Raw genomic sequence first — 21,519 nt, forward strand, 5'->3', positions numbered from 1 at the left:
TACGTGACTGGTCCAAGATTACCAAGTGAGCTGCTATGGCAGAGGGGGGATCCAAACCCAAGTCTCTTAGATCCTAGTCTAACACTCTAATGCCTAGGGCTTTTTTTGTAGAAAAAGCCCAGCAGGAACGCCTTAGGTCATGTCCCCTGATGTCACCATTGTTTCACAGAGGGTTTTTCTGCAGGAAAAGCCCAGCAGAAACTCATTTGCATATTAGGCCACACCCCCTGACACCAAGCCAGCCAAAACTGTGCTCCTGCTCAAAAAAAGCGTTGCTAATTACTACACCATACTGACTCTCTACACAGCACATGACTTTCAGCTCTCATGAAGAAGAGCACAGAGGTTCAAAACAAACTGGGACTTCAGACCTTAGTTTACAAATGAAGCTATGCCTGCTGTGTGTTTTCCTTCTGTCCCTTCTGTTGCAAATTGGTGCTTGTTATGACACATACATGTATCCTCTCGAGCCAAAGAAAGCATGCTTCTTTTTTTTAGATCAACTGCTTTCCATCCTATACAAATTCAGAATTTATGCAATCGATCGACTAAGTTCAAGTGACAAGACTATGGTTTGGATTTCACTAGGACTAGCAGTTTCACTTGTATGAAGAAAAGTCACGAATGCTATTTGAGTGTAGCCATTAAGCATATAAAGCACTGTTTTGGAAGCCATCTGAGCTCCTGCACAAAAGACGTTTTGCAGGTCATCTTTTAAAACAGGACAAAGACAGGAGACATAACGAGATGGCAACACCATGCACTTCCGGCTGAGATTATTCAAGCCCCATTTACTCCTCCGACGATGCTAAAAATACCTATTAAGGTTATAAATGGTAAAAATAACTAAAGGGATTATGTCACCGACAGGAAATACCTGATGTTGCAGCTGCTTCAACAGCAATACTACAGTAAGGTGGAGGTGAAGCATCTGCTTCAGGTAATGCTGCCTCTGTTTGCGCTGCAGGTGCAGTTTCTGTAGAGGTGGATGGCTGTTCAGCCACTGATGATTCTGAGGGATCATCTTCATTATGAAGCTTTAAGAGACAGAAGAAACAAATTCAGTCAGAGAATGCTCTTGTACTCTAACACAACACGTCCTTTGAAATGCCACGGCATAGGGTTTTTCTCAGCATGGGCAAAGGAAATCTGGGACTCTCTCTCTTAGGAATCACCACCTCCCTGTACTGTGCGCTCTCTCTCTCTAAATAATGCACTTTCAATCCACTTTCAATGCACTTTGCAACTTGATTTTACTGTGCAAACTGGCAAAATTCATTTGGAAAGTGCACTGAAAGTGGATTAAAAGTGCTTTATTTAGCACATGCAAAAGTGCCCCTCCTCTCTCTCTGTAGACTGAAGCAACACTGATGTAGGAAAGAACCACAATGTGGCTATCTCCCATGAGAGCCAGGGCTGCATCAGTGCTCAGTTCTTGCGGCTGATCAGGGTCTTATGGGTTTGGGGTCAGGAAGCAATTTTCTAGGCCAGTTTGGCTAGGGATCCTGGAGGGGGGGGGGGGTTGCTATCTTCTGGGCATGGAGCAGGGTCACTGGGGGTGTGGGCATGAGATAGCTGTGAATTTCCTGCATTGTGCAAGAGGCTGGATTAGATGACCCTGGAGGTCCCTTCCAACTCCATGATTCTGTTGCTATCTGAACAGTGCGGGGAGGAGTCACATCACCAACATAATCTGAAAGGGGCCTTCAGACCTTCATCTCTTCACTTGCACAAACAATGCCTTACATTTTATAACATGCCAGTATCTGCATACACCATTACATCATAAAATGTACTAGTTCTGCCAAGATATAGCTCAGTTCCATAACCATAACCCTCCAGTTTTTAGGTCCAGGGAACAAACAAAACTTAAATCTAACTACAATCACTCAGTAAAGGAATAGGAATGGGGGTGGCAAACACCACATGGCAGGTTTCACTCCACCAGCTATAGTTAGGAAGGATGTCAGACTATGACTCCAAATTACTTCCTGGGCTTCTTTTTCCCAATTCAGAGATTCTTCCCTAGTTAGAATTTTTACAGGAACAACTGCACAGCGTATTCATGTACTGGCTTTCTGAGCAGTCACTGTGTTATACTGGAAACATATCTGATCTGGACATATGTGATCTGGGTGCAAACTTCTATTCAGGTGATTTTGAGATCGTCTATGCCTCAACCTACCCTACTTCAAAAACCGCTGAGGATAAAATTGGATAGCCCCACATACACTAAGGTCCCTCAGGAAACAGCAAATGTAATAAAAACATCTAAGCGAGTTCTAGGGGTTAGGAGGAAATGAATGTCAATGGCAGCCAGGATAACAGTACGTTCAAGGAGGAGAAAAATTATCTGGGAACAGGTGACAGCGGAAAGAATGGTGATCAGAAAAGATGGTTTCACCCCCTATTGGGTTCATTAACAGCAACTACTTATCACTTACACTATGAGCCAAGGGTGATCTTGCAATAACTAATGTCCGGTCACAGGCTGATGGTTTATAAATAAACTTTTGCTTCAACAGAGGAAAAAAATTCCTCCACCATCCTCTATAACTAGTTACAAAAGTTATGCGCTAAAGGCTCACAAAACAATTACCTTGCTGTGAATACAATGTGAGAAACTATCCAACGCCTCCAGACTTTCCAAAAGCTCAACACAAACACAACACAAATACCAAGCTGTTGCAGAATAATAAACTTCAACTTGTTTTCTGACCCATAGTTGTCCACCCAACCAGCAGCTGCGGGAAATATATAAAAGAAATAAATAAAAGAAAATATATCCAGCCTATTTATTTGCCCTGGGGATTTTATAAATGTTTATACATTGTTGTTGATATCTGTATATCTGTTATGCTTTTCAACTTTCAGAGAATGTTAGGTGCGATGACAGATTTCAAGTAGATTTTGCCCAAAATGTATCAAACTCCAAGAACCTGTCCCTTGGAAAAAATAGCTGCATGCAGATTAAACTCAATTCTGAATTCAAAATAATTCTGCAACCTTTGTAGAGAAACATAATAACCATGCAAAGTGTAGATCTGAGCAAACAAAAGCAAAAATAAGACTAGGATGTGTACGAGTTAAGAAGTAGAGGTCTGGAATTGTGGGATTATCTGAATAAGGGAATTTCTGAGTTCTAGTTTCTCCATTTCTAAGTCAGCAAACTCTGAAGATGTACAGGCATGGAGAGTTATATAAACTGGTCTTTCTGACTCTCATGTTCTTTCTGTTCAGATTCTATTTTTTACTTATGCAGTCTAGGTTCCTCTTGTTAATGATGTCCAACTCAAAAAGGTAATTTGCTATATGTAAACACCAAAAAAATGCAGCCAGTTGGAAAATTTCTGAATTGTATTCTGAACTTTCATCAAACTGCACGTTCTTTTTGCAAGATTTCCCTCCCCCTCGCCACTAAAAACTCAGCAAAATTTAACAAGTAAATGCATAATAAGTAAATTAATCACAAGTACATTGGAATCATTTAAAATAAGTGGGTCTCCTGCGTAACAGGAATTGTGAAGGAATTATCCACACACATACATGGACACGCCACAAGAACCTTGACCAGACATCTTCTGGCCAAAATACAGAAGCCCAGCCACCTAGGGTGCCCAATTGTGAGACACAGTCACCATGCTATTCTCAGACCCTATGCCATCAAAGCCCCTAGTTATGCGCAAGACACCACAGACTTCCTGAGAAAAGTACAATCTCAGTTAACAATTGTCCAGGAAACACTATTTTGACATCATGGATGATGACACTCTATACATCAACACCCCCACAATGATGGACTATAATCTATTAGGAACACCAACCCTCAAACCAGAGCCAACCTTGCTACCAAGCACTGCTAGTTTGTCCTTATCCACAACCAGGGTGGATTTGATTTAAATCAAATTGTGATTTAAATCACTAGTCATTAAGGTTTTATTTATATTCCGGTTTTCTACATAAAGGCTGTGGTGATCTTGCCCTCTTCCCTTGCTTACACACAGGATTTTCTCTTTCCCCTCAACCTTCCTTCTTGCTGAGCAGCCCCTACATCTATTTTCTTCTCATCTGTTTGGGACTATATCTGTTTGTGTCTACGGGCTGTCCCACCTAGTCACTTTAATATATGTATTTTGATGCTTGCCCAGCCCAGGGAACCGAGGGAAGAAATACAATCCCCTTATCATATTCAGCTTCTGAAACAGCATGTGAGAGGCTTTTGAAAGTTCAAAATAAATGAGTTTTATTTAACTTAGAGGGGGAAAAGTAAGGTGGAATCAGGGCTAGGATGTATGAGGTGAGCCTATAATGAAACTAAGGGAACTTTGCAATCACACTAAATCCAAATAATTTGTTGCCAACAAGTTAAGTGTTTCTGCTATTCAGAAAGCTTTTTTAAAACTTTTAGAGAAGCTTTCTTTTCAGTTTCTGCTTAAACACACAAGCACAGGTTTCTTAGTTTCACTGACTCTTAAAGTCTAGCCTGCAAGAACAGGTTTCTTAGTTTCACTGACTCTTAAAGTCTAGCCTGCAGGAACATACAATCAAGTTCCCCAAATCCTTCTATATGCACAGACCAAGGATCACTCCTCTTTTAAGAGCTATCCTTCTTTTCACTTGGCAGGGATCACTTCTCTTGCACAAATCTCACACTGCATAAACAAAAAAATAATCATTTCATAATGGGCTATAATGTATCTTAAAACATTTTATCAAACAAAATCCAATTTAAAATTAAAAATACAATTTAATTAAAAAAACAACAACCCCCCATTGATTTTTATCCATTCTGCTTGCTGCTACTTCAGTTTTGGTAAAGATTTATTTCTTCAGGTCAATAGTACAGCCAAGGGCACCCACATGGCACAACAATATGCCAACATTTTCATGGCTAATTTTCATGGCTAATCTGGAACAGCACTTCCTCAGTTCCCATCCGTTTAACACTACATTTTTACCTGAGACTTACTGATGGCATGTTGATCATTTGGACCATGAACCATTTTTTACCTGAGACTTAGATGTTTATCATTTGGACCATGAACCAATTGAAGCCAAAAAAATGCACTTTCTGGACACCACTGTACAAATACATAATGGTAGCATAGAACCACCTTATACTAGAAACCTCCTTATCACCAAACACCCCTACATGCCTCCAGTCACCCAGCCTAAACACACCGAACAATCCATTGTCTATACTCAAGTTCTGTGCTACAGCAGCATCTGTTCCAATCCCTCAGACCGAGATTCTCACCTGCAGGATCTACATCAGACATTCTTGGAATTACAATACCCACCTGATGTAGTAAGGAAACAGATCAACACAACAAGAATGATAAGGGATAATCTGCTACAAAACAGGCCCAAATGAAACAACAACAGAACACCACAGTCGCATACAGCTCTCAGCTCAATCCAGTTCACCACATCATTAACAACCTACAGTCTATGCTGGACAACAATACTCTCCACTCACAGGCATTGGGAGGCAAACCATTTCTGGCCCACAGACAGCCTCCTAACCTTAAACAACTTCTCACCCATAGCAATAGATGGACAGACTCTGGGACTAGGGCCTGCAACAAACCAAGATGCCAATTCTGTCACTGTATCCATTCTGACAGCACAATCATCAGACTTAAGACCACCAGGTACACCATCTCTGGTTCATTCACTTGTTCATCTTCCAACATTATATACACCATCAAATGTCAGCAATGCCCTTCCACTTTCTGCATTGAAAGAACAAGTCAGTCTCTATAAAAAAAGAATAAATGGACATAAAACTGACATAAAACTGACATAAAAAACCACAACATGCAAATCAGTGGGAAAACTTTTTAATCTTCCCCATCATTCCACTGATGACTTAAGGTGGCCATTCTCAAACAAAGAAACTTCAAGGGGAAATTACAACATAGAGATTGCTGAATTTGAGTTCAACTGAATAGGGACACAGTAGGGAGCCAAGGTGCACCTTTAAGACCAACGAAGTTTTATTCAAATGGCTGCCCACTTGGATCTATCTGAATAGAAGAAGACTGCAAATTCATACCCCGCCCTTCTCTCTGAATCAGAGACTCAGAGCAGCTTACAATCTCCTATATCTTCTCCCCCCACACACAACAGACACCCTGTGAGGTAGGTGGGGCTGAGAGGGCTCTCACAGCAGCTGCCCTTTCAAGGACAAGTCCTGCAAAAACTATGGCTGACCCAAGGCCATTCCAACAGCTGCAAGTGGAGGAGTGGGGAATCAAACCTGATTCTCCCAGATAAGAGCCCGCAGACTAAACCACTACACCAAACTGGCTCTTCAAGTTAAGACTGGACTTGAATCTAATTGTTCTACCACACTCCAACACAACTACCCTCTGAAACCGGATACAATGAGATTTACTTCTGCATCTGAAAGTTAAAAATGGGTCTATGGGCCGTGACCTGGATAGCCCAGGCAAGCCCGATCTCATTAGATCTCAGAAGCTAAGCAGGGTGGACCCTGGCAAGTGCTTGGATGGGAGACCTCCTTGGAATATCAGGAGTTGGGAGGCAGGGCAGGCTTTATTCAGCCACCTCCCTGAACAGGTCAGTCACCAGGGACTGTCATGACTTCCAAGTGCCACACAAACACACGAACAAACACATACATGCACAAATGCACATATATTTAAAAATATCCATATGGAGAAGAGATCAGCTCCAAACTTACTGTGAATTTAAAAAAAAAACAGGGTGGGGAGGTTAACAGTACAGAAAGACCAAAAATACTCCCAAAAATTCAGCAATAAAATAATCTATATTTAAATAGAAAGTCAAAACATATAGCAAAAGTTTCATAAAGTAGAACACCACAGCCCACCACAAGTCTGGGGAGGGACAGTGGCTCGGGGAGGAATGATGGCTCAGTGGTAGATCATCTGCTAGATAAGCAGAAGGTCCCAGGTTCAATCCCCGGCATCTCAAACTAAAGAGGCTCCAGGCATATAGGCGTGAAAACCTCAGCTTGGGACCCTGGAGAGCCACTGCCAGTCTGAGTAGACAATACTGACTTTGATGGAACGAGGGTCTGATTCAGTATAAAAGAGCTTCATATGTTCATAAACATTGCTATTGTGCCTTATAAGTCTGCATAGGTGTTTGTGCTCCATATGAAAATTGCTTATATTCAGTGGTTACTGACCATATTTCTGATTCCATTTTTTGAAGTTGTATTATAACCTCTTGAAAAAGGAATAATCCAAAATGGTTGCTATCAAACCGCAGTAGAGAGATTTTACACAGGAGATGGAGTAAATTATAATAGGTGCTTTGCCTTGGAATCAGTCTCTATTGATTATGGATATCTTCATAGACACTGAATTAACTGTGGAAGACAAGTTGCTGGAATTCTTTGCACATTGTGCAAGTCATCTATGTCAGCTTTGTTTCAGATTTTGTTTACTGGACTTGTGGTGGACTGCGGCATTATATTCTACTTTATGGATCTTCTGCTATATGTTTAGATTTTCTACTTTAATATAGATAATTTTGTTTCTGAATTTTTGGGACTTTTTTTGTCCCTTCCAAACTTATTACCATACCATACCAAACCTTTAATGGCATAATAGATTCAGATAAAAATACACAGAATATAAAAATTTAAACATTGGAGATAAAATCAAGATAAAACCGAGCTTACAGATGCATTCAAATATGGTCAGAATTAAATTTAAGGATGTCAGCCAGAAATTTTGCCACAGCCTCACTAACCACCCCCTCAGTATCACTCAATAAATAATAACAGGGTGGCAGAATGGACAAATCTGGAGAAAAAGAAAGCTTGCCAAATAAATCTTTACGGAGGTTATGGTATAAAGAACAATCAAGCAATATATGCTGGATTGAGTCAGGGGTATTTGCTCCACAGGACTTATTGTCAGCAATAACTGCCAAACTTGATCTAACAAATCAAGGTATCAAAACATCAACATAAGAACACAAAGAATACCAGTAACGGCAAATGTTTATGGACCAATGTGCACAAGTCACAAGAATTAAGCTATCTATCACAGTCATATCATTACAGGGGGAATAAAACGCATTTTAACATTTTCCTAAGCCTTATGACTAGGAAAATTTTTTCAGTGATTATGAATGAACAAAAAGCTTAAGAAGTTCTGGAAGCATGTTTTTTTTAAGCCAACACAATATTTAAAATTAAACTTGTTTAGAAAAGCTATTCCCCTAAAGACTGGGCCATAGGAATTACAAACAGCACATTTATCTTCATTTAAAAAAAAAAAAAATAAAATCAATAAATTACTGTAATCACAAAATCATATGATTTAATTCAAATGTACTAAAAAGCCAAAAATACAACAAAAGGGTCCACAACAAAAGGGTCAGCAAAGATTACTGACTGCTGGAATTTTTTTTCCCTTTTATTTATCAGTGTGCCTATGTCACTGAGATTCAAGGCAAATGACAAAATACAGAAAACAATCAGATACCACAAACCCTCCAGTAACAATGCAACAGGACTCTCCAGGGTATCAGGTCCAGGTCTTTCAAATCACCTACAGCCTGGTCCTTTTAGGTGGAGATGCCAGGAATTGAACCTCGGATCTCCTGCATGCCAAGCAGATGCTCTGCCACTAGGCCACAGCCCTTCCTCTTTGCCATTGCTGAAATAAAGTCGGGAGCACATTCTGGGCCAAAAGAAGATAGAAGCATTTTTTGCAGCTACATTAACTTCGTTTCTCTACTAATAATCTCTAGGCTCTGAATCAAGTCAGCCAACATCAGCAGGACACCATCAAACACAGAAAGCAAAAGTGTGCTTCAAGATCTTGGCATTCCCAACAAGCATTACCTCTGTCTTGTCAGAATTCAATTTCACCTTGTTCACCCTCAGATATTTACGTTCTTGTCAATATTCTATGATCGAGACACATTCCACCATTTTCCAGTAGTCTTTGCAGTTCTTTCATTCTGAATTTGTAGTGTTCACACAAGCTAGGGAGAAGGGCTGGGGATGTCTGGGATCTTCACTATAACAGAGAGCCAGTTTGGTGTAGTGGTTAAGTGTGTGGATTCTTAACTGGGAGAACCGGGTTTGATTCCCCACTCCTCCGCTTGCAGCTGCTGGAATGGCCCTGGGTTAGCCACAGCTCTCACAAAGCTGTCCTCATAGGGCATCTGTTGTGGGGGGAGAAGATATAGGAGATTGTAAGGCACTCTGAGTCTCTGATTAAGAGAGGGCTGGGTATAAATCTGCAGCCTTCTTCACATAGACCTGGGTATTACCAGGCAGCCTTGAAATTCTGAAGCACTCACAAGGAGAAACAGACATTCTTCTGGGTTAAAACCCAAGATAGTACAATTCTCTCAAGCATGTTAAACTCTGGTATGGCGTAGTGGTTATAGTGTTGGACTAGGACCTGGGACAATCCGGTTCAAACACCTGCTCTGCCATGGAATTTCATCAGGTGACTGTGGGCCTGTCCCACTTTCTCAGTCCATCTTTCTTCGCAGTTCGGTGGTTGTTGTGAGGATATGGTAGAAGGGGGAGAATTATGCAATAAACCACTTTCAGCCTCAACGTAGCAAAAGAGGGAAATAACTGTTTTTCAAATGAGCATAATAAATAAGCACAAATGCTTTCAATGTGTGTTAATACCAGCATGTTGAAAGTTCAGCCAAATAAAAACCCAATTAGCCAGAGTTCCACTGGTGTTGCCCAATTTGATATTAGTTCGGTCTTACAGATTTCTAGCCTGTTGAGACATTGCCTCACTATAACAGAAATAGCCAAAAACTAGAACAACACGTATATCCTAGCTTCCTGTTTTATCCGGAATTCCATATTACACTACAAGTATAACAAAAGCACAGGCAAACAGAGTACAACGGATCTGCCGCCCATCTAGTGCTGACTGCCAGCAGTGGTATATATGGAGGTTTCTATTAAATTTAGCATTGCTGATGAAACTTAAAGAGATATTTTTGAGGGGAAGATTTTTATTTTTATTTTTGCTACACTGTCCATTTTCAAGATGAATGAACAAAGATTTCAGTTGATTTAGGTAAGGATTTTTTGGTTGATGTTGTGTATTTCAAAAATCTATATACCGTACCTTATTTGTCTGGACTATGAAGACTTAAATACAGGGAGGTTGAAATTCCCTTCCCCTCCCCCTCAAAAAAAATTATGTTGGATTACATCATAAATTTGTCATACTACCTCAGTATCATCCTCTAATATATCTGCAATCTCTGGACCTGACATTCAATGTCAAAATAATCTTTCTCTCAGCCTCTTCTTCCCTTCACATCTGCAGTGTGGAAGAAAATAATACTGGTCATTCCTACTCACACTCAGGGCTCACACTAGACTGTCTGGCACCCTAGGCCAAGCTAAATTCTGGTGCCCGCACCAATAATGTCACCGAGTCACATGGGGGTGCCCAATTTGGCACCCCCAGAAGGCCAGCACCCTAGGCAATTGCCTAACTTGCCTAGTGCCAGGGCCGGCCCTGCTCACACTGCCCAGTAAGAGAAATGCTTGCAGGATTTTTAATTTTTTAAAAAAAAATATATGTATGTAATGTAAAAGAACACAAACTTCTGCCTTTGCTTCTATAATTGAAGGGGCAGGGGGTGTATGGCAGGGAAGCATCTAGTACCACTATACTTCCAAATCACAGCTAAAATAAACATCCTGGATTTTGTCTCTTACAAGAAGCCGTCACTTCTACTGTCTTAATGAAATAACATCAAGGCATCAAATGCAGAGGTTCCAGCCCGTAGACAAACAGTAAGCCCAACCTGTTTAAAAATATCAGTGCTATTTCTAGACTTTGTTACATCACCTGCTTATACACAGTAGGGAAAATATAGATTGGGAGGAGAGGAGAAAAAAGAGACGTTATCGCTAAGCAAACGTATATGAACATAAGCCTGGCCCAGTTGGTGATGACTTAAAGGTGACTCATGTTCTTGTTCATATACTGCATATGTATATTAACAGGAAAATAATTATATAGGTCTATGGGACAAATTAGTTTGAGAGAAAGATTCACACCCGCATAATGCTAGGTGTGAATTTTGTAGGTGCTTTATAGCTACACCCCCAAATGGCAGCCATGTTGTCCATCTGACCCCAGCTCTTAATCAGAATACAGCTCCAAAGCCATCCAGTCTAACCAGTGCGACACAGACAATAATAATATGCAAAGTGAACTTTTTCCAAGCATGCAAACTGAGCGTCGCATGCTTTGCTGTCCCTGTAATTATCTATGCGGTTAATTCCTATGCCACAGTCAGGCGAAGCGTGCCTCAAATCACAACCTTCTACTCCTGTGATTATGGAAGTTAATTAAACCAAACGGTTATTTGGGAGAAAAAGAATATACCCTGCCAATAAAAAAAAAGAAAAAAAGTGATCGCTAAACAAGAATTCGCAACTATTAATTATTGTGTTTACCAATGAAAATTGCCTAGGTGAAGACAGGGGCAGGGGGAGGGAGAACAAGGAAACAGGCAGATCCAAGAGGGCAGCCGGGTTGGTTTGAAGCCGTTGAACAAAGCAGGAGTCAACCTGCACCTTTAAGACCAACAAAGAGAGCACACGAAAGCTTACGTTCTGAATACCTGATCCTCTCGTCTGATGGAAGTGTGCTTAGAGACCCACACGAAAGCTTACATTCTGAATAAAACTTTGTTGATCTTAAAGGTGCTCCTTGAGTCCTGCTTTGTTCAAGGGAAACAGGCAATACAGTGGAACCGGAATTCTGCAACATCCTCCTGACTATGAAGACTGCAGTACATAAGAGATTAGGAATGGGGAAGCACTTTGAATTTCCAGATGACAGTACGACATGTGGGGGCGGGGGGAAGGCCTATTTTAGAATCAAGCCAGGAGAGCTACACACATATACATTTAGTACAACCACATGGGAATACCATCCTTGGAAGTCAAGTCAGGGCATGCACAATTTTGTCAATAGAGAAGGACATCTAGTACCAGTCTGCTGACTAGGTCTGGAATAGATCCAGGTGGGCAGTCGTGTTGGTCTGAAGCAGTAGAACAAAGCAAGAGTCAAGTTGCATCTTTAAGACCCACAACGTTTTATTCAGAATATAAGCTTTCGTGTGCTAGAAGCACACTTCATCAGACAAAAGCATGGATTGGCAAGCTGCCCTAAATATAGAAGTAGTGGGCAGTGAGTTAGTAAGCAGAGTCATGGAAATGTTTTTTTAGCAGATTAAAAGAGTCACAAATTGGGGTCTGGTGTTTGTTAGTTTGGTTCTGGTGTTTGTTAGTTTATGTTATGTTAGTTAGTTTATGTTAACTGTGTTTCAGCCCAGTTAACATAAACTAACAAACACCAGACCCTCAACATGATTGACATCCAGCCTCTCCTGCTTTAGGACATACTCATGTTACTGGGTCAATCTTGCTGGCTCAATGCGAAAGAGATTACTTCCAGTACACACACATGAACTCCCTTGTGGGAACATCAGAAGCACCAGAAAAGCTGACTTGCAGGGAAGCCTTTATACTATTACAGATCTTTTTTATTGTGAAAATTTCCAATATGCTTCCAAGGAACGTAGGATTCCCCAAAAGACAGTAAGAAACACTGCTACTAAAAGGACAAAAATAGGTAATCTTGGCTACACTTATTAGATATTCAATGAAAGGGTGCTTACTTCTCAGTAGACTTTCTTGGGACTGCTTCCCTTTTTATTATAAATGCCAAACATGGCATGACTGCTTGTGTTTACCAGAAAAATTATGGAAGTTTCTGAATTCATGGCAATAACCAAAATTCAGTACAGATTTATGTGAGGAAAATGCCATTATTAACATAGCTATATATTATACTATGCACTAGCTGCAGCTCCCAATTCCATTATGTGACTTACCACGTAATGTTATGCTATGCAGGTGGGGGCTATGTCAAAAAACAAAATGGTGGACTTAGTACTCAGCTTTACAGACTTATACATAGGGGGGGGGGAGTTCTGTTTTAAAGCATTGGAATGTAGAAGCAATGTCTCTCACAGTTACGCTTCTTTTGTTTTGTATGTGAGCTTGGAAGAACAGGATATAGTCTTCTGCATTGTTTCCTTGTTTTATCAACAACTGATTACCCAATTCATTTCTAAGGTCACCACAAATTAGTGCAGTAGCAGCCAACTCATTTCTTCAATAAATGCCCGGAAAACTAGTTCAGTACATGAAACATTACTATAGAAAAAGAGAGAAGGAAAATTACTGGGTTACCTGGAACAAAGATACCTGGAGATATAATCCCTAGAGGAGGCAGCAGTAAGCAGACATTTCAAGAACAGGGGGGAAAAAGACTTACAACAGTAAAAGACAAGTTTACAAAAGTAAAATAACAATTTTGTCAGGGCTTTTTTTTTTTTTTAGAAAAAGCCCAGCAACTCCTTTGCATATTAAGTCTCACCCCCTGACATCACCATTGTTTCACACAGGGGTTTTTTGTAAAAAAAAGTCCAGCAGGAATATTTGCATATTAGGCCACATCCCCTGATGCCAAGCCATCTGGAACTGCATTCCTGTTCAAAAAATGTCCTGGATTTTGTACAACAGTGTATGTACAGTGCTAATTAACAATCTCTCAGTAGATAGATATTATCACTGTAGCAGCTAAGGTGAAGAGACAGGTGTGGTCTAAGATAGGGGTGGGGAACCTTTTTTCTGCCAAGGGCCATATGGATATTTATAACATTTGCGGGCCATAAAAAAATTATCAACTTTAAAAACAGTGCTCTGCCGAGGGAGAATGATTCAGGCCAGCAAAATTATATGCAAATAATTGTTTTTCTATTTGAAGTCATGTGGGGAGAGCCTAATCTGGCACGCACACACCCGGCCCGCTGCCCTAGGCAAATGCATAGGTCCAGGGCTTTTTTTGTACAAAAAGCCCAGCAGGAACTCAGTAGCATATTAGACCACGTCCCTTAATATTAGCATATTAGGCCACACACACATTAGCATATTAGGCCACACCATCTGGGATTATCAAGTGCAAACTGAACTGTGACAGTAACTTTTCCAGGCCCTGCAGCAATTCTGGCCGGTCGGCCAGGCCCCAGGGAGGCTGCCACACAGTACATCTGGGCCCTGTGATCCCTGCCTGGCCCCAGGGAGGCTGCTACACAGTGCAGCTGGGCCCCACGATCCTTGCTGGCCAGCCAAGCCCCAGGGAGGCTGCCACATGGCTTGGTTCGGCCCAGCAACCCCCGAGGGCCACACCAAGTGACCTCAAGGGCTTCATACAGCCCTTGAGGTTCCCCACCCCTGGTCTAAGATCACCCAGGAAATTCACAGGTCTACTGAGATTTGAGCCAGGGAGTTCCAACTACTGCACCTAACTGTGCACCAACCTGTATGCAGGATTATGACACATTTTGCTTGCCTCATTTTTGGTGGCATGAAAATGCACCATCAGCTGGGTTAAGAATCCCGACTTGCAGCTTTATACATTTGTGGTAATCATAAACACAGCTAATGACAGTGTTTACGAGCTTGTATACAGAAGCAGTTCTCAGGAGCCACCACAAGAATCCTGCTGCGCATCCCAGCTGCTGTGCTGTGCAAAAGGCATCTTCTGTGCAGTTCTGAAAAAGGAAGTATCAAAGACTTCCTTCTGAAGCATCTAACACATTTTTAGCCCATTATATGCACACACAGGGGCTGGCGTAACGTTTTAAAAGATGTAGCTCACAGTACAGGTGGAGATGGAGTTCCTTGGAAAGCCGAGAACAGCAAACCAGTCATGACTTGTACATGTACTATTGCATCTTAACTGTGTCCTGAAGATCAAAATGTAAGTAAACAACAGTAATTATACTGGGGCTTATTTCCAAGAAAAACACATTGAGAATTAAGGTGACAATATATTTATTCTTTCCAAGACAGACTCTGGGTTCATAAGCTTCACTTTAACCACAGGATTTTCCAATGTCCTGGCAGAGAATTTTAAGAAAGCAATTAGACACTTCTTTCAGACACACACACACCATAAAAAATGTTGCCATATTTATAAAGGCAAGGACACTGAGATTTCAGATGGCTATATTCAAATAGTTCTGAAGGCATGATTTGTTAATACAATTCCTACTGACCTTCACAATAATCAACTGCACTCAGCTCTTTCAGTGTGTGTACCCAAATTTGGTACACAAACTGGATGGCAAAAAGTCAAATTTCTTGCTGTAACATCAAGGTAACTTTCCCCCCCTTCCTAAACTCAGAAAACATCAAAGATACCATTTGGGGGCACAAGCTTTGTGGGCACAACAAAATGTTTAAGACTTTGCGCCCAAAGGTAATACTATGCTTTAAGCTTTTGCACTGGAATGTTCCCATTTACCACTTAGCAGGAAGGCAGCTTGTGCAGAAGTGATCCAAATGATACAGGATGGTTTCAGCTGGTTTTAACTGACTTGTTGAAAGATGCATAATTCTTATATAAACTTTAACCATATTAAGCCCTATTTGCTTCTGACACAAACATAAAATATAAAACTAACATGACAATGCAAAGGCCATACCTTCCTGGAGAAGGCAGCACAGATATTTTTGGGGGGGTTTCTGATACATAGTGATCTCTTCCCACAACTGTACTTTTCTAATAACACAAGTACTTAAATTCAAACCCAGCACTAATCTTTTACCTACTCCTCTTTTGCTGTACTTGGGCAACTTCATCTTTTGACACATTTTATACAGTAAAACATTTACTGGACCCTTAAAAAAATAATTCATTGCCTTTTTTAACAGCTTAAAATGATTAACAAGCCCTTGTGACAATCATATGCGCAAGAACATACAAACATAACTGGCACGCTGCACAGCTGGTTTCAGCTGAAAATAAAAACCAGTTACTCTTATTCTTGATTTTTTGAGAGCAAGGCAAACATCTGGTCTAAGAGGGGCAGATGTAAACACACAAAAGTCTCACCACTCTCACTATACAAGCACCCTGAGATACAGTTTGCTCCCTAGCATATAATTTCTTTAATTTTATATAGCATGCACCAATCATGCGCTCTTAACTGACATAACTGCAATCACCGATAAATTTATCTCACACTACGTATCCTGAACTATGCCCCTAAGATAAGTACTCGGCAACAAAAACACAACATATAAAGTTAGACATACGGAGAAGTGCTCATACGTTCTTTCAACGTTTTGAGTGCAAGTGAAAATCCTGCCAAGACACTTTAAATACATTTATGTGAACACTTTTTCTTCCCAGACACCTGATGAACAAAAATACAACAGTAACAATGCAGGTGAACAAGTTCACTATAAATACCATTACCAAATTCTGAAACTGCCAGTCATCAAGCAGACAAGCAAGTTAAGTGAGATGAAGTTATTTCCTTAAGCCTCATAAGCAGCCAGTTCACAGAAGCACCTATGATATAACCACAACTCCCTCCCCCAAGGAAGTAACCACCTACAGCTTTCCAACATTAGTATATGCTATTATCTGCTCCAAGGCTTTCTCTTTTTTTGTAGAAAAAGTCCAGCAGAAACTCATTTGCATATTAGGCCACACCCCTGACATCATTATTGTTTCACACAGGATTTTTTGTAGGAAAAGTACAGCCAGGCCTTGAATTCAGCAGGAGCTCACAGGGGTGCAACTCCTGAACCTTTCGGAGGGCTCCCCTCCTCCCCCCCACCTACCTACCTTGTCCATTGAATAGTAGGTACAGCTGCATAACAATCCCTGGATGAGCTCCCCTATCTATTTTTCTACAAAATGACCTCTGAGTACAGCATTAACTAATTTGCAAACCCCCTGATGCCAAACCAGTCAGAACTGCATTCCTGCGCGTTCCTGCCAAAAAAAACCCCTGATCTGCTCACAGGACAGGTTTGTGAAGGGGTGAAATGTTCCAACATATTTTTATCTTCAACATGGACAGAAATTGCTTAATTTGTTTTAAAGAATCTCCTTTAAGCAGATTTAGTATACAATCATACTTTAGTCACCCCATACATCCACCAGAAGAAGCAAACATATATTAGCAAAGAAAAATGACTAATAACATCCACAAAGAGTTGCCAGAAGGCTTTTAAGAGAATTTAAAAATTTATATCCTTGAGATTTACGGTCCCCCCTCAAAGCTCTTAATGTTGCCGGGCCGAGGGGGGGGGCAGAATAATCATAACACAATCACAGTGAATTGATCATTTTGAGTATCAGAACACTGGTATCCGATGTTCCAAACTGTAAATGCCGCTTTGAATAAAAACATCTGTTTTCATAGCGTTTTACAGGATGGTAGAATAGCAGAACACACAGATATTGCTCAGAAGAATGAAGCAGCAGCATTTCACACCCTCTGTTTAGGATTTGCGGGGGGGGGGGGGTTAATAGGTTACTTTCCGCTTAAAAGTCCTGCACAGTCAGGATCGACTAACTGCACCTGAAGAAGTGGGCCACGTTAATTTATGCTGGAATAAAATCTCCTTTCAGTGTCACTGCTAGTCTCCTTTCTCTCTTCCTTCAGTAACTCGGGGAGAGAGAGAGGGGAGGGGGGGCTATTAATTCAATTTAAAACACATCTTGCATGACTAATCAATTACTTAAAAATCAACCAAGCCAATTATTCAGCAATCCTACACACATACACTGGGGACTAAACTCGCCTCAACTCATCAGAGAGGGGCCCGGTTTTGAAGGAGACAGACACAGATATACACACACACTGTATGCATATATATACACACACACAACAGGCCTTGAATTCAGCAGGAGCTGTGCTCCTGGACCTTTCTGAGGGTTCCCCCTCCTCCTCCTCACCTTGTCCATTGAATAGTAGGTGCAGCTGCATAACAATCCCTGGATGAGCTCCACCACCTATTTCTCTACAAAATGACCCATACACACACACACACACACACCCCGCTCCTATTCATGATTCCGCTGTGTCCATCGCGGCTCCCTTCCCAAATCAACGTCCACAAGAAGGCATCTATTTATTACTGAAGGGGAGGAAAGGAGGAAAATGGAGAGTGACAGCGACGGGGAAGCAAGCGCCTCTGTCCCCCCCCCCCCCCCCTGTGTTTACAGTGCAATCCCCAGGCTGAGTGCCTCAATCTCGGCCCAGGAACCGGGAGGGGGGAAAGGCCAGGCTCGCCCCCGCGGGTTTCACCCGGGGTCTCTCCACATAGAGGACACGTCGCGCCTCTAGTCCTTGAGAGGGTCGCCCAGCCTCCTTTCCCTTCAGGAGGAAGAAGAAGAAGAACCCGGATGACTGCCTGCTGCCCATTCACACGCCGAAAGCGCTCGGCCCGACCTCGCCTCTGGGCATTGTCGAGAGGGAAAGGGCTCCTCTCCTTCGTCCCCCGGCGACGGCGGGAGAGGCCTGGGCGCCCCGAGTGGGGCTGATGGGGGGGGGGCAGGCTGAGGCGGCTGCTCCTTCCTCCTCCCCCCCCCCCCCTCCGTCGCCAACCGGCCGGGCCTGGGCGGCTCCGAGGCCTGCGCTTCTTCTTCGCCCCGCCGTCTCCACTCACCACTTGGTACCGACTGGCGGGCTGGTGGTGGTGCTCCATGGCGGCGGCCGACTCCGGCCCGGCGGCGGCGGCTTGGCTTCCCTCCCTCAGCTCGGTGGCTTTGCGGCGCTCTTCCCCGCGGCCGCCCTGCTTTTGCCCGCTCGCTTTTTTCCCTCTTCTTCGCTTCCTCCTCCTCCTCCTCTCTCTCTCTCTCTCGGGCGAACCTCGGCGGCTCCTCCTCTCCTTCGCGCCCGCCTTCTGCCAGGCCCGCCCCGCTCTCTGTTGCCTCAGCCAGGCAGGCTGGAGAAGCCGCAGGGCAAGAGGGAGGGAGGGAGGGCGGCCGGGCTGCGAAGGGACGCGCGAGGAGCCCCTTCCCCGAGACACGCACGCACGACACGCCCTTCAGCTCACACCTGCACTTCTTGCGGGTTGCCACGGTGCTGCGAGGCAGTGCTGTCCTGGTCAAGCGTTATAGCAGGCGACAATGCCCGTGAATTCCTCGCCGCCTCCCCTCCAGAGCTTGGACAAAGGATCGGGATTTCGCACTCTTTACTCAATTTAATACTGTTCACAGCTCTTATTTACTGCTTTGATGCAGTCTCAGCTGTGCGTATCACCCAGTTGCTTATGCCCAGGCCTTGGATTCAGCGGGAGCTCACAGGAGCACAGCTCCAGAACCTTTCTGAGGGTTCCCCCTCCTCCTCCCCACCTACCTTGTCCATTAAATAGTAATATGATAGAGGTTTACAAGATTATGCATGGGATGGAGAAGGTAAAGAAAGAAGTACTTTTCTCCCTTTCTCACAATACAAGAACTCGTGGGCATTCAATGAAATTGCTGAGCAGTCGGGTTAGAATGGATAAAAGGAGGTACTTCTTCACCCAAAGGGTGATTAACGTGTGGAATTCACTGCCACAGGAGGTGGTGGCAGCTACAAGCATAGACAGCTTCAAGAGGGGGTTGGATAAACATATGGAGCAGAGGTCCATCAGTGGCTATTAGCCACAGTGTGTATCTATCTATCTATCTATCTATCTATCTATCTATCTATCTATCTATCTATCTATCTATCTATCTATCTATCTATCTATCTATCTATCTATCTATCATCATCTATCAGAAATTTTGGCCACTGTGTTATACAGCGTGTTGGACTGGATGGGCCACTGGCCTGATCCAACATGGCTTCGCTTATGTTCTTAATATGCAGCTGCATAACAATCCCTAGATTAGGAGAGCAGGCAGCCAGCCAGCCACCAGGAGCTTTTCCACACACCCAACAGCCCTCATTAACCCCTGGAGAAGCCCGTGCCACCCTTTTCCCACTTCTTATGTGATTTTGGGTGGCTTGCTGGCCTTTTGATGGGGGTGGGCGGGTGGGGAGGCGGCCAAGGAGAACCCCAGGCAAGGAAGGCCTGCTTGGGCTGACTGGATCTCTAGCCAGTCTAATCAGGCCTTGCTTGCCCCGGAGCTCTCCTTTCTTGCATTGGGTTGCTTTCGGCTGGGGGCGGGGGTGGCATATGCTAATGAGTTACCTATTTTTCTACAAAACAACCCCTGCTTATACCTCTTGACCAGGGGTGACCAAACTGTGGCTCGGGAGCCACATGTGGTTCTTTCACACATACTGGCTCTCGAAGCCCCTCACCCCACCCCGTCAGCCAGACTGGAGAAGGTATTCCTGTCTTTAAGTCACTTCACCAAGCCAGCCGGCTGCTTGGTGAAGTGATTTACCATTTCACCTCATCTTCTCTCTCCATCCCCCATCTTCCTTCCTTCCTTCCTTCCTTCCTTCCTTCCTTCCTTCCTTCCTTCCTTCCTTCCTTCCTTCCTTCCTTCCTTCCTTCCTTCCTTCCTTCCTTCCTTCCTCCCTCCCTCCCTCCCTCCCTCCCTCCCTCCCTCCCTCCCTCTCTCTTGTGGCTCTCAAACATCTGACATTTATTCTATGTGGCTCTTATGTTAAGCAAGTTTGGCCACTTGACTCTTAACTAGCACTTCCTGGCAACGAACACTATAAAATGGCCGAAGAAGTCTTGTTTGTATATCTGAAGAAGTGTGCATGCACACCAAAGCTTATACCCAGAATTAAACTTTGTTGGTCTTAAAGGTGCCGCTGGACTCAAACTTCGTTCTGTTGCTTCAGACCAACTGTTTATTTAAATGCGCTTCCTCGTTTTCGTACTGTAGGCTCAAAGCCATTTTCGTCTATACAGATAGGAAAGGTTTTGTTAAAAAATCGTCAGATTATCAGACAGCACAACAGGTTCACTTCCAAAGGTTCTTCTAAACTTGGCTCTTCCTCTCAACATAACCAGGGATGACCTTTTCTATATGCCACTGAAAAGTCGGAATATGAGATGAAATTCTAACCTCCTTGGATGCTGGGAGTGAAAACAACCCCTTTGGTGTGAGGCAGTGTTAACTAGTTTGCCCCAGCCTGGATGGCCCAGGCTAGCCCGATCTCATCACAAAAATGCTGCTGAGCAGGGTTAGCCCTGGTTAGTACTTGGATGGAAGACCACCAAGGAAGCTCAGGGTCATGAGTATCTTTTTACCACATTAGTGAAACATAACTAGTGAATAGATTTGAATTATACATAATCATATTTCTCCCTGTATTTCCTATATTTCAGGGCTCTTTGACTCCACTGCTGAGTCTTTTGCATGCTTCCTGAACCAAAGGTGTGTCCAGTGAGAGACTTCCAGTGCATCTTTGAACAGCTGTTCAGCAGCACCTTAAAGCCTATCAAAATTTATTCCTGCATAAGCTTTTGCGAGTCAGCGCTCACTTTGTCAGACACACAATGTCCATCCAAGGCAGCTAAATTTATGCTCAATAGTCCAAGCAACAGAAAAAAGGGGGGGAGAGTGGAAGAAGTGACATGAATAAACCATTACCTCTGAAGAAGTATGATGGGAGGGATCTTAGTCTTTAAGAAACCGCTGGACTCCTTTTTTTATTTTTGCTGCAAATGACTAGCACGCT

General features: G+C 42.9%; 1 protein-coding gene across 2 annotated transcripts in view; it reads right to left on the reverse strand.

Annotated features, from left to right (window-relative positions):
- The window catches only part of NDFIP2 (Nedd4 family interacting protein 2), a 46,100-nt gene extending 27,179 nt beyond the window's left edge, over positions 1–18,921 (reverse strand). The window contains exons 1-2 of one of the 2 annotated variants that reach the window (XM_060233631.1): positions 18,554–18,921; positions 878–1,037 (exon numbers count right to left, since the gene is read on the reverse strand). In XM_060233631.1, coding sequence (XP_060089614.1) covers positions 878–1,037; positions 18,554–18,592 — 199 coding nt within the window. In that variant the 5' untranslated portion in view covers positions 18,593–18,921. The remainder of the gene's footprint in view (positions 1–877; positions 1,038–18,553) is intronic. The other variant, XM_060233630.1, reaches the window with a different exon arrangement.
- Positions 18,922–21,519: the final 2,598 nt, after the last annotated feature.

The sequence above is a fragment of the Heteronotia binoei genome, chromosome 3 (genome assembly GCF_032191835.1).
Source record: "Heteronotia binoei isolate CCM8104 ecotype False Entrance Well chromosome 3, APGP_CSIRO_Hbin_v1, whole genome shotgun sequence".
Classification (NCBI taxonomy): Eukaryota; Metazoa; Chordata; class Lepidosauria; order Squamata; family Gekkonidae; genus Heteronotia; species Heteronotia binoei.